This window comes from Mixophyes fleayi, chromosome 2, assembly GCF_038048845.1.
Source record: "Mixophyes fleayi isolate aMixFle1 chromosome 2, aMixFle1.hap1, whole genome shotgun sequence".
Classification (NCBI taxonomy): domain Eukaryota; kingdom Metazoa; phylum Chordata; class Amphibia; order Anura; family Limnodynastidae; genus Mixophyes; species Mixophyes fleayi.
The window spans coordinates 294,346,400-294,361,073 of record NC_134403.1 but is presented as its reverse complement, the minus strand read 5'-3'; the positions used below and the strand labels follow the sequence as shown (position 1 = coordinate 294,361,073).

Sequence of the window (14,674 nt, the reverse complement as noted above, 5' to 3'; positions counted from 1 at the left end):
AAGAACAGTTCTGATTCAAGGGTAACACCTAGGCAGCGAGCTGGAGGTTATAAAGAACAATAAATACAAAGAGCATGCACTATGTTAGGAGCTGTGTGTATAGCCTGTAATGCTAATGGATACTATGGTGGTTGATGTGTAAAAGCATATTATGATAATATGGGGTCTACTTAGTCCAAACTTAAATTACTCACGTTAATTTTCAGTTCTTATTGCAGTGATAAGAAATGCATTAACATGGCAATTTATTCAAATTGATTAGCTGGGAAAGTGTCTCCGATAGGAGCCTGTCCCAGCGAATAATCTATAGTAAAGTGATCACAATTTGTGATCAATTTACTTACAGATTTTTATGACATGATTGAATTTGTGATGGGGAGAGCACGGAGCTTGCGTGGGAGGGATCCGAAGATCTCTCCTGTGATGCTCTCCCTATAGGTTATAACGGCCAGCACCATCTTCTAGCAGGATCAAGATCCTAATTTGGGAACTTGATTATTAGGGCAAAATCGCACTCTCCATAGACACCTATGGGGACTTTACTTGCGATTAAAGAGGCTGAGCCCACAGCAGATATCGAAGACCTGAGTGACTCTGACAAGGGACAAATTGTGATGGCTAGATGACTGGGTCAGAGCATATCCAAAGCAGCAGGTCTTGTGGGGTGTTTATGGTATGCAGTGCTTAGTACCTACCAAAAGTGGTCCAGGGAAGGACAACCTGTAAATCAGCGACAGAGTCATGGGTGCCCAAGCAGGGCTAGATTAACAATGGGCCTAAAGGGGCTGCAGCCCCAGGCCTCTCCACAGAAATAGGCCCAGGCCAGCCAGGATTTAAAAAAAAAAAAAAAGGGAGCGGTCCCATCGTTGAAAAGCAACAGGCAGCCAATCGTTAGGCTGCCTGTTACTGAGTGGGATGGGGGCTGTGTTTACAGAGGATGTGTGTGACTCATGTTGTATGACTTGTGCTGTACCAACTTCCACCCAGTCCCAAACTGAGGTCACCGGTGCTCAGCACAGCAGGTAGGAACAAATTATTTTTAACAGGGTTATGTGACCAGAGGGGAGCTGTGACAACAGGCTCAAGAGGAGATATGTGGCAACAGGCCCAAGAAGGGATATGTGACAATAGGCCCAAGAGGGGATATATGACAACAGAGGATATGTGACAACAGGTCCAAGAGGGAATATGTGACAAAGGGATATGTGACAAAAGGCCCAAGAGGAGATATGTGATACCAGGGGATATGTGACAACAGGCCCAACAGCAGGGATGAAATTTCATGAACTGTCTTATTGCAAAGGTGGCAATCACAGTACCACGCTTGACGTCACTGAGCCCTTCAGAACAATTCATTTTGTATCACAAATATTTGCAAATGGAGACTGCATGGCTAGGTGCTTGATTTTATACACCTCTGGCAACAGGTCTGATTGAAACACCTCAATTTAATAATTAACAGGTGAGACCAAATACTTTTGTCCACAGTGTACATTCTTCTTTGGCTATTTGAGGTGTTAAGAGGTATGAAAATGACAAACAGATGATAATCACATCCTCACACATTAACTGCACAGTTTGTATCAATAAAAATCATCTTTTGCTCTCTGTATTGAGTGCTGGTCACAAGGTTGCCTTCTGTATTGTGTGGCGGTGACAAGGGTGCTATATGTTGTGTGGTGGTCACAAGGGTGCTATGTATTGTGTGGCAGTCACAAGGGTTTTATGTGGTATTCTGCTTCTGTACCACATCAACGTTGGATGTGCTGTGCATTCAGAGGTGCTCTTCTGTATACCATCCATGGTTAATTGAGTTACTGTCACCTTCCTGTCAGCTGGAACCATGCCTGCCATTCACATCTGATGTTTCTAATTAACAAGGTGTTTCCACCCACAGAACCGACGCTGGTTGGATGGTTTTCGTTTCGAGCAATGTTCTCTGTAAAAATCCCCAGAGATCAGCAGTTTCTGAGGTACTGAAACAACCCATATGGCACCAACAATCATTCCACAGTAAAGTCACTTAGATCACATTTCTTCTCTATCCTGGTGTTTGGTCTGAACAACAATTGCAATTTTTGACATCTGCATACTTTTATGCATTGAGTATCTGCCACATGAATGGCTGATTAGAAATGTTCAGGTACACCTAAGTGGACAGTGAATGTATGTAAGCCCCAATGGGGCAGGGACTGATGTGAATGAGTTCTCTGTACAGCGCTGCGGAATTAGTGGCGCTATATAAATAAATGATTATGATGATTATTATTACCATTTATTTATATAGCGCCACTAATTCCGCAGCGCTGTACAGAGAACTCACTCACATCAGTCCCTGCCCCATTGGGGCTTACAGTCTAAATTCCCTAACACACAGACACACAAACTAGGGTCAATTTATTAGCAGCCAATTAACCTACCAGTATGTTTTTGGAGTGTGGGAGGAAACCAGAGCACCTGGAGGAAACCCACGCAAACACGGGGAGAACATACAAACTCCTCACAGATAAGGCCATGGTCAGGAATTGAACTCATGACCCCAGTGCTTTAAGGCAGAAATGCTAATCACTAGCGACCGTGCTGCCCCATGGTGATATATATATATATATATATATATATATATATATAATCAATATAGATACATACAACACAGTGCATTTATAAATATTTATACAGATTCAGGTTATTTTTTCCTTAAGTTTTCAGCACACTGTACTTTGTTCATTGTCATATAACCTGAAAATTAACATTTTTCAAGTATGTTTCTGTTAAAGCACTTTATAAATAAAAATTATCAGCCATTGTTTGTATTTTTGTCTTTAATGGTCAATAAAATAACCTACCTTTACCTCTCAACTGTACCGATTCCGTCAGTATAGTCCTGATTTTAGTGGACTATCCTGATTAGCCAGGAGCTTGTCCCAGCATGAGGGACAGCTGGGATTTATTTGCACTTCACTTTACATAAATGCTGTGTGATCCAGTTAGTGGTGCACTTTTTTTTATAAGGGAAGATGGGAGGGAGATGTAGGTGCCTGGAGGGAGGATCAAACTATGCCCTCCATGGTGATGTGGCCCACACACATCTTGGTCACACCCACACATCACTGGCCACACCTCCAGTGGGACAATACTTCTCACAATAGGACCTTTATAACTTTCAGCCCCAGGCCCATGTGGCCCTTAATCTTGCCTTTGCCCAAGACTCTTGATGTGCATGAGGGGGAACTAGCCCATTTGGTCCAATCCCACAGAATAGCTACTGTAGCACAAATGACTGGAAAAGTTAATGCTGGATAGATGATATGATAGGTGTCAGAACACACAGTGCATCACAGCTTACTGCATATAAGGCTCCATAGCTGCAGACCTGTCAGAGTGACCATGCTGACCCCTGTCCACCGCCAAAAGTACCTACAATGGGCACTTTATTTTGGCCCTGAGACACTCCCACTTGTGAGGTCCCCAATTCTCCTAGCTCCCCACACATGACAATCGCCCTCCTCCCCTCCCCCACCCTTAACATGCTTAATATATGTTATTGCTTGATACAAGACTCATTGCCATTTGTAGTAAAACATGGAAGCAATTTCATTTTTGATTGTGACATTGTATGTTTGTTCTGTCCCAGTTATCTCCTTCATGCTTGTTGTCACCCATGTCTAATAAATAAATGAATAATATCTTATACTGTATACTACGACATCAGTAGAAGTATTTATGTTAGTTTGTGTAAGGAATAAGATGAGCCCATAAAGGTTAGGCACAGACCGGGTAATAAAGCCTAACTCTGGAATAGGCTAGAGTAATAAACACTTATCCATAACTTGATTTTCTGACAAACGAGGTCTATAAGCAATAAAGGCATGCATGACAAAGCTTTGTCTGCTGTCAACATGGTATGTTTACACAACTTCAAATGTGGCATACGCTGTGTTTTATGGATTCGTGAACGGTCCAAAGAAGTGACCAATCAGCTTCTGTCCTTTTATGAGAAATTGAAAAACAAAAATGCAGTGTGTCCATTTACTGAACGGTTTTATTGCCTTTTTAAGAAAAAGTCTTGTAAAATATAAATACAAAGGCAGGTGGTTTACTTACAAAGTTGAAACACGGATCTCAAAACATTGCACACACATCTCAGGAAATTATTTTAGTCTATATACAACTGCGCTGGACTGCAACACTTTATCTTACAGCCATAATATTTTACAAGAGAAAAAAAATAGCTCAAGGTCTTTGTTTTTAAATTAGAGCATAAAACGTTTGAACATATGTATATATTTATATATGTATAGGGGGGTGTGTACACATATATGTATAAATGTATACATATATACAGACACCGATATGCACACACTAAATTTAAGTGTGAAAACTAAAAATTTCAGAGATCTTAAATTAGAATACAAAACTTCAAAACAAATTTCTATGGATATTTATATATATTTATAATTTTATTTATATTACAAAAATTTGGATTATATCCAACATTATTTACCAAAAAACAGGTAATTTTTGTAAACATAAAAAATGTCATGAAGTGCCTCTCCTTTTTCCACATGACTTTTTGAATACGAATTATAAAGTATCTTTCGTGCCTTCAGTGCTTTGCAAAAGTCAAAGTATTAATTCAAAAAAATATATAATAATAAAATAAAGTGTTACAGGTAAAAACAAAATTATATCTTCCAAAGCAAATGTGCACTGAACTTTTCAGGACCATATAAATCTATTTAGGTTTTCTGAAAAAGACAGTCCCATGTAAGGATCTATAGATATATGTCATTTTTTTTTTTACACTGGTATTTATAGAATAGTGTTCTCTCTTTATAGCACATATTCACAAAATAGGAATCATTATATTACACTATTAGGTAAGGGTCTGGCTTTTTAACAGCTGGCATAAGACGTGTCTACTTCAGGATCCAACCACTCAATGGAGGATCCAAGTAATGTTTGCAGTTCACTTGTAAATTCCACCAGCTCGAGCATTTCCTTGCTGTCTGGACTGAAGCCTTCAAGATCGTCTGGTGAAGAAAAGAGCTGGCTCAGCGATACTTGCTTGTAGAACTCTGCTTCAGAAATACTGACTATTTCAAGGTGAGGATATTCGCTGCTAAAAGACAGCGAGGACATCTTTAACCGCTTGGTCACATCTGACAGAAGCAACCAGTTCCTGGGTCTAAAAGATGAAAAAATATATAGATTTTTACAATGGTTGCATTGCTCTGTCTGCAGTATCATCATATGTTTTAATGTTCAATAGCGCACATCATAGACCTAATACATATAAACATTACAAACACCACATTCCTTTCCCCTTGTAGTAGTAATTCTTTTAGGAAGACTAATGTTAACAATCTGCCTACATCACCTGTATCAGAATCCCCTTCATTAAGACACCTTGCCCTTACCCAATTATACCACAATAACCAACACTAGGGAATAAATGTATCAAGCTGCGAGTTGCCGGCATGTTTGAAAAGTGGAGATGTTGCCTATAGCAACCAGTTTCTAGCCATCATTGTGTAGAATACTAAATAAATGATAGCTGGAAACTGATTGGTTGCTATAGGCAACATCTCCACTTTTCAAACCTGCCAGAAACTTGCAGCTTGATACATTTACCCCTAGATCTTAAACCTAAACCACAGTCAACTGTCCAGAACCTCTATTAAAAATCCATAACCCTTTTCCCCTGTGTCCCAACCTAGCCCCTCCACAGAAATTAACGCCCAAATAAAGGGACCTGAATGTTTCAACTAAAATATCGATGACTGAGTCTTAGGGCCTGAAAAATACCACCTGCTAAAAGCATTGACACAACCTTTTACCACGTTCCCTAAGCTACCATGCCACACGGTGTACTATGTACTCAAGGAAGTGAAGTGCTGCATTTTAAAGGCAACCACAGTAATTCAGGTGGTCAGAAAGGTCATCTTGTACAAACCAGCTTAGCAAACCATCATTTTAGCAAATGAAGACAGATACTGACCAGTGGACCATACTATATCATACTATAAGCATTATAACACAGTGCAGTAACTGCAGTGAAAGCATCAATATGGTTACTACATAGTGTAGTATCGTCAGCATTTTAATAGTAACTACACATCTATTTAAAGGGAAATAGCTTAAAATAAAAAATATATGGTCCCTGTTTAAACAAGGCGAAACATTCTGTTCCATATTGTCTGCCTCTACTGTTATTTTCCAAGCTGGGCTAAATATAAAAACACAGATTGAGCAGAAATGTCTTGTACATAAACTGTGCCCATACAGAGAGATATAGATATGGAACTTGTGGTATTTATAGCAATTTTACAGTGTCAATAAGCACAAACCACACCATGCACAGGTGTTATATTTAGAGCTATAAGACAACTTGATGAATGCATAAGTTTCATAAGGCTTGGTTTCCTGGGGTGACAACCCACAGACCTATAATACTGTCTGACAGTTTTACAGGACTCGCCTAAAATGAAAAATAAAAACCAACCAACAATACAGGTAGAAGTAAGCAATCACATTCATCAAGTCTTAGAAATGGCCAACACGTTCTCAGAGATTACCAGTCTCTCTGTTCTCTGCTATTGGGGATGTTAGATTTGTCTAAGGAAGCTGGGCATAGGACTTGGTGTATAACCAAATGATTCTGTGGTGCCTGAAGATGTGAGCTGTAAGTGAAGTACACAGGTCATGTACAGACAATACAATACTAACAGTTCAAATGAGCTCCCAGGGAATCCTACCTCAGTCACTCAAGTTCCCATAGCAATGGCAAGGTCATTCATTTGTCAGGATTACATACTAATACACACAGACCTCCACATGTAATTGTTACAACTCTCCTATTTTACAAGTAACCTTACACAGTTAGCATATTAATACTAGCAGTGATAAATATGTAACCGTACCCCTTTGAGAAAGAGACCTGGACATTGTAGCAAGGCAGTAGAGGGCTGTCTGAGAATTCAAATTCAAAGGCATCTATGTAGCCATCTTCTTCATCATCAGGACCAGGTGGATTTGCCAAAACATCAAACCCATTTTCATCCTTTGAATCTGCGGTTAAAAGAACAGTGTTAATAAGATCAAATAATGGAGAACAAATTTTCACACATTGATTTAAAACCACTGAGCTTCCGCTAATTTGCTAAGAATTATTTCAATGATTGGTTTAAAAAAACAAAACACATATGTTTAGGAATTAGTGGATATCTTTTCCTCTTCGTTTTAAATAATATCTTACAGTTGCTATTGCTGCCTATGGAATACATATGCCTCTAGTAAGTGATCTGCCAGGGGGTGGTTATATTAGATATAACTTCATGCAGACTTATGAATTGCAGAGACCAGGTTGCACAGTGTAATGACATGGCTGCAGATGCAGTGGTCATCTTTTAAAGTGACTAAGGGCTAGATTTACAAAGCTGCGGGTTTGAAAAAGTGGGGATGTTGCCTATAGCAACCAATCAGATTCTAGCTGTCATTTTGTAGAAGGTACTAAATAAATGAAAGCTAGAATCTGATTGGTTGCTATAGGCAACATCTCCACTTTTTCAAACCCGCAGCTTAGTAAATCTAGCCCTAAGCCTCAGTTGCATAGATATGTGATCAGGCAAATTTCATACATCTGGGCTCCTCGGCTTCATCTAAGTAAGTGCCAACAGAGTTCCCAATAGGATATAATACACATGTGGCATTACTATATGTGTAAACTTGCCGAGATTGTATTACAAACAATGCTTAGTGATATCATAACTTAATTATTCACTGTCTTGTCACCTTCTGCCTTTTCTGATCATGGAATATCTAGACCATGTTACCTATTACCTGCATTCAGAGATACATTGTTTCCTCTACAGTGAGTTGTAATCTCCACCCAACAAATATTTTTTTTAATTGTAAGTGATGAGAGGTAAAAAATGATGCTCACCACAGACGGAGCTGCCGTAGAAATCCCAGTAGAGCCCAGGGTCATCTCCAGTTCTCCCTTGCAAATCAGTTAAATATTCTGGAGGACAAAGACAAAAAGAACAAACAATAAATAACCAGAACAAAAAACACAAATACAAAGCAGTTATGGCAGAACACAATACATCCCTTGCTGTGAAACTTTATTTTGTATTTGCATAAAGCCCTATAGTTCGTTGCAGGGCAAAAAAACAAGTTGCCATCAAACATTTGCTATCGATCTGCAGAAAACGTTTTTTATATATACAAACACGACATTTGGTAAGCAAGTAGATTTACACCAACACACCCATCATTTCATAATGTACTCTCTTTCTTCATACTATTCACTTATTATTTTTTTAAACATCCAAAGATAGAATGTTGTCCACAAAATAGGCGCATTTTACACAAAAAATGTCAAATGTAAGATAGCGTATTTACGCCCATGTGCCGTGCAGGTGTTACGGTTTACGCTAAGCACATGTCACAGGCAGTTATGTCGCACTTGTGCCCATATTTTTATCCATTTATTAAATGTGCAACAAATGTATTCACTGGTAGGCATCAATAAAACTTAAAAATATATCTCTAATACAGCAGAAATAACGCCCCGTCTCAAACACACACACAAAAAATAATACATGCCCATGCAATGAAGGAAGCGCCAATCAGTGTCAGGGGTGCAATCACAAACAGCCAATTTCAAGCAGTTCGCTTGTGCCAGAGAACATCATCATCATCATCATTTGCTATTTGTATCTGCCCCATAACACCTGAAAATTTGCTCAGGTGTCTTTTTCCTGGTCTGCATGTGCTCACAATTGCATGAACACGCCCTGACTGTACTCTGACTACGTAAGAATTTCCCAGACCCGCCCCTCCTGGCGTAAGTGGTAGAATGACACAGATCTGTACGAGTTCCTATGCATGCACCCACTGTCTGGGAATGTGCAGAGCGATTTCACGCAAGACACACTATGTACACTGGAGTAGTACTCACTCCGCATCAGGCACAAAGAGAACAGTTTAAGGCAAAAGAATATTGAAAGCTTTAGGAGTAAACTATATTTATGAAGTATTAAAAATGCAGCACTGCTAATAGTCACAATGTTTGGTTTGGTCATGGGTGTACAGAGTGTTCTATGTCAAATAGGATGCTTACAATTCACCATATAGCACTTCACAGTCTACACATCTGTGATTTTGACAACGGGGGCAGTGTTGACGTCGTATGGCAACGCTTCAGCTATTAAACCTGCAGGTTAAACCAGGTTTCAATCTAGTCACTGGGATTTCTCATTATGCGACAGCTAAGATCATACTCTCGCTGCCTAATTTAGCTGTCTTTAGCACGGTAGAAAGAGAGGGGGGGGGCGGGGAACAGCTATCACATCCGCGCAGCCAGGCTGCCAGCAACTGTCTCCTGCTGTCTTATAATCGTAAAATGCCCTTGATAAGACAGAATGTGCATCTACTTCTTACTTGGAGAAATTGCTTGAAAAAAACAGGAACAGGAACCTGTGTATATGTCTTACAGGCAGCTCAAATAACCCACCCATAACACATTCATATGATTTCAGAGATTCGGTGTAAAAGCAATTCATGGATGCACAAGTACCCCCTAGAGATCATCATTATATTTTATTTAGAAGGTATTTATATGCATAATGTAATAAATGTACGTTGTTTTTCAAATTGTATCCTGTATCAAAACAAATGGATATCCATGTGCCCTATCGGCCAATCACAGCACATACTTGTCTATGCATTGGAGTTAAGATTTTGACATTGGCCCTGAAAATTATTGTGCCCAACAAACAAACAGGCGCCCATATCAGATCTTAATTGTTCTGTGAAATTGCTATTTTGTTACTTAACTTAATGCAAGGTATTTTTTCTATTAGGTAAGATCGTGCAAGAAAAAATACAAACAAACACTCTTCACAAACACACCGAAACCAAAATCACCGAGAACTGTCCATAAAAATATTTGCTATTGAACTTTAACACTGTGATGACAGTTATTCAAAAGTGTCCCCAATTTGCATAAAATCTTTGGAAGAAATGCCTTCCATTTGTAGTTAAAAAACGTCCAGAAAATTGGACTACAAAATGAAAGTCTAAACTGGTATGAAATCTACTGATCAATTATAGCAAAACTGCAGTGAAAGTTACTTTTTCTTTTCCTTATCTCAAAAGAAAAAAAAAAATAATATATATCACATAAACTCCAACTGGCGCGTCGAGGTTCATGTATGTCATACCAGCACAGCACAAGAGTCAGAGTGTGCTGCCATTGAAAGTCTAGATGTAGCTGAAACACAGCTGGTTAAATAGAGGAGAGCGGAGGAATAAAACTCACCAGTTAGGAAGGTTTCCATCAGCTCACTGTGTGTCATTTTGGCAATCGTTCTCCCGGAGTACGTTGCCAGCGTGGGATCAGCTCCATATGACAATAATAAACGCACAATTTCTAAATGATCATTCTCCACTGCATCATGGATTGGCCTAAGAAGAGGAGAAAGCAAAGTAACATTGGTCAGTGACCTCCCGTATGATAAGGTGGGTATGTGTAGTGTTAGTAATGCATTAAATGTTCTCTGTGCCTGTGAGCATGGACCTACAGGGTCTACTGTACCATGTTTTTCTGCACTTTAACATTTCATAAAATGTCATTAATAGTTCCCTTGTGTTCCGCCAGCACCCATACCCACCTGGTACCATCCTGTGCGCTGCAATTAACATCTGCCCCGTGTTCCAGAAGATGACGAACGATGGTCAGCCAGCCTCTCGCACAAGCCTCATGTAATGCACAATAGCCTGCATTATCTCGGTGGTTAATATCACAGGATTTGCTTTCCAGACAATAAAGAACAACTTCCTGTAAAGAAAATAGGAGAGTTAAAGACTGGGTATTACACTTTCTACTATGTAAACTCACTATAAAAAAACACCCAAAAAATTAAAAAAAAACATCAAAAACACAAAAAACAATATAGTCTCAGCATAATTCTGGCATTCAATGATATCAGAATTAAAAACAGTGCTACAAGGGAACAATAAATCTGTGTAATACCAATTGCATGGACTGTAACGTGGGAATGCAGGCGGAATTTAAATGGCTTTGCATTTACTGGATACCTGAAATCACCTAACATTCAGTATAGTATTCAGCAAAAAAAGTCACATAATGTCAATTTACTCAAGATTTATGCAAAGTCGTTTGCATAAGGTAGGTCCTGCATTACTGCAAATTATAGTAATTTGTATCAATATGGAAGGTTATAGCATTGTGTCAAGTTTAATAAATGCAATAATCTTTAATATCATTAACTGAAAGTTTATGCATTTGTTGGCCGAGTGTCAGAGGTTGCACGTTACATTAAAGTTAATTAAATTAGCTTAAACTATAAATAGGTGAAAAAATGTTTTGAGCACAAAAAAGTGCAAACTGTGTGTTTATATTTGGTAAATCCATATAAACAGCAATACATCTTGTTAAACAGTCTATATTTAACCCCACACGACAAAAGCAATAACTGAAAAGTTTACAACCTGGAAGCTGTTTAATTTTGCGGCTACAGTGCCTTTGAAGTAACTGTTTATTTTAAATTTTTATTACTTCTCTGTTAGATAAAGTATATGGTAAAACTTTCACAAGATGAATGTAGTCTGCCTTTAGTATGCTACTAGAACTGTACAGAGCTGGACTGAAGGGGAGATAAGATTAAGAGGTGGAGCGAGTGTAATGTTAGGGGCGCTTCTTGCTGTGCAGAGGGGTAATGGCTAGTTCAACTCGAAAAAGTACATGAACTTAGCATCAACTCTGAGCTGGCAAAATTCTCTTTCTATACTTTTACTGGGATCCACATGCTCGCAAAATTGTATTAAGTACAGTCCTGATGTCCTGTCACTCTCATGATTAATTTAAGCCATAAATAAGGCTAAATATAGCAGTATTTGGGGAGAAAAACGGAAAAAATGTAATTGAATGAGAGGTGGAAATAAAGCGTCAGGAGGTCGGACTCTGGTACGGTTAACACTTTGCAGAGTGCACCTCTTCAGATTTATCTGCCTCTCCGCACACTTAGCTGGCAACGCTATTCAGGTGCACTGGGGCAAAATCAAGCCGTTCTGCTGTGTGTTGCATGCACTTCATAAAAGAGGCATGGTGTATACATAGATCAATATTACATTTAAATTGATCTACAATTGAAATTTTACCAATCTCATTAGATGTATAATTGCTATAGTCTGAAAAATATCTGCAATATTTTGCAATAAAAGGGGCATTGTTTGGTTCGCAGAACGTTTATAAATAGCCGTCCTACCAATGATTTTCCATTAGGAACGGTCTCCGGAGGAACCTAAAGTACAGTAACAGATGTAAACTGCTTTTATACACAGGAAAAAAAAAGACAACAGCCTATTTTAACTGAAATAATCTCTGATTTAGAAGGACAGGAGAACGAGAACGTCCCTGTGTATGTTTGTAGATATAGACAGCTACTTTTATAAAAGTATGTTACAGCCACCGAGCAGAAAAGAGAAAACCCTCAGCAGCAGCTGCATGCGAGCTGGGTGATTTGCATCCAAGGCAAAGCAGTATTCAGGCTGCACGTAATGTGTATTGCCATTTCTCAGAAGCTGTAAGATCCAGGAAACCTGCTCTGCCGATCTATAAAGGTTAAGGAGACTGCTCAGAGATGCTGCGCATGTTGATTCACTGCCTGGCGTTCAAGCTTGTTATTAGTCAGCAGGCGGAGGGAGGGGGGAGAAATAGCTCAAGAGCGTTTTATTCATTCTGATTCAAACCAAGCAGGGAGAGAGCACGCTAATCTGTGCTGTGAGCGCACCTGACCTGAGGAGCTGGTCGCTAGGATACAGCATGAAGCCTTTTCGTTTAGTTGAGGCTGCACATATTAGACCAAACTGAGAAGCAGCGAGCTAATGAGATGCTCGTCCAAGTAAGGGAAAAATACCCTTGTGTCACGTGTCAGGATCAGGTGCGGACAAGAGCATGGTACCCGCTCAGAGATCAGTTTTCTGACACGCAGGAGAGGCCAAGCAAGTACGCTTCAGTGACTCTACAACCTATTCTAAATGGCATCAGTTACTATAATATTACCCGTCTGCAGGACAGCCTGAGATGCATCAGAGAAGAGAATTCTAGGGATCATGGAAAATTATTTTACATTTCAATGTCTTCAGAGACTATTTTAATCTATATAAATAACTAGTTAAGCTGTATTATTATTAAATATGAAATAAGATTTTCTTAGCAAAGTTCACCAAGTTGTGGTATTTTATTAATAAAATGCTGTTTATTTTTCACTGTACCTAGTGTTCCAAAATATGCGGCTGTAAAATAATATCCAAAGGTCATATTAAAAAGCAAGTAATTCCAGTATTTGACATTAATATATTTAAAAGGCAGTGTATTATTGAACTGACATATATCCCATTCATACTACCTGGGTTTTTGCTGGGGCAAGCCCAGACGACCCAGGTTTAGGTGCAGTATGAATGGTGCTAGTGAAAAATCCCGGGTCTGAAAACCCGGAATTTAGAACAGGGACTTTTGGTGGGGTAATTCCTGTGTCGGCTCTGGTTAGCCTGCAGTATGAATGGTGAGACCCGGGTTTTTCAACCCAGGTCTCACATAAAAGCAGCCGATTGGTTGTCTGGGACACTGGCTCCGAGAAAAACTCTCCTCCTGTACATATACAGACGCCGAGAATTTTCCCTCTGTGCCAGAAATTGCTCCTTTCTCCTGCTGAAATGACCCTGTGCAGCTGCATCAAGCTCTCATGTGCTGTATAAAACAGCAAATAAACGCAATAAAACAGGAACTCTGGGCTACCCAATAGTGACCCGTCTGCCATGATTAAAGCAATGCTGTGAACAGTCACCGGCCACTTTGACTTTATCTTTGAGGTCATTTAAAGGGGACTAGTTTTTTTTGCACACAGTGTTTTTCAGCCAATGAAAGCTCCTCTTGTGATGACTCACACTTATTGCCAGGGCAGACCCGTGTTCAGTATGAATGGGGTCTACCTAGGAAATTCCCGGGTCCATGGTGCAGTGTGAACGGGGTCTCTGAGCTGGGACGCTCTGTGCCTCGGCAAAAACCCGGGAAATTGCATGGGCGGCAGTATGAAAGTGGTATAATATGCACGGATAACTGGAGTGTTTAAACTTCACCAATAGATCCACTGTGCTCTCTCACTCCTCTGTAGCGTGTAGACATGTTAGGAGAGAGGTGCTTCTCAAAACAGCACAGTGACCGACAGCTACACAGACGTGCTTGGAAGAAAGAGTGCAGTGATGGATTTCTACCAGTACAGTGATACCACAGCAGACCAGTATCAGCCATGTGACCTGCATTAGATCCCATCAGGACAATGTACTAAAGAGGGGGTAGGAGCATCAGCTGTCTGGGGTAGAGTGGGGGCCATTTTATTTCTTAACAGAGCTGCAGTGTAATATTAGGTTAACACTAAACAATATATGTTACCTTCATGCTTCATATACAAACTAAATAACCTGTACACATCATACACATTGCTAAGATCATGCTTTAATCTACAGTTATTCTGTAAACGGCAACACCCCAAATGGGCCATTTATACTGAAAATTGTAATAGAAGGGAACAGTACAGACAGTGCAATGGTACATAAACGTATATAGAATATAAATAATGAAAATAAT

The 14,674-nt window shown here is 39.5% G+C and overlaps 1 protein-coding gene across 6 annotated transcripts in view; it reads right to left on the bottom strand.

Moving 5' to 3' along the window:
• Nucleotides 1-4,021: 4,021 nt before the first annotated feature.
• The window catches only part of BCOR (BCL6 corepressor), a 134,833-nt gene continuing 124,180 nt past the window's right edge, over nucleotides 4,022-14,674 (bottom strand). For all 6 annotated transcript variants that reach the window (XM_075196423.1, XM_075196421.1, XM_075196422.1 and 3 more), the window contains 5 exons: nucleotides 10,677-10,843; nucleotides 10,325-10,470; nucleotides 7,943-8,020; nucleotides 6,921-7,068; nucleotides 4,022-5,185 (listed from right to left, as the gene is read on the bottom strand). In XM_075196423.1, the coding sequence (XP_075052524.1) occupies nucleotides 4,894-5,185; nucleotides 6,921-7,068; nucleotides 7,943-8,020; nucleotides 10,325-10,470; nucleotides 10,677-10,843 (831 nt within the window). In that variant the 3' untranslated portion in view covers nucleotides 4,022-4,893. The remainder of the gene's footprint in view (nucleotides 5,186-6,920; nucleotides 7,069-7,942; nucleotides 8,021-10,324; nucleotides 10,471-10,676; nucleotides 10,844-14,674) is intronic.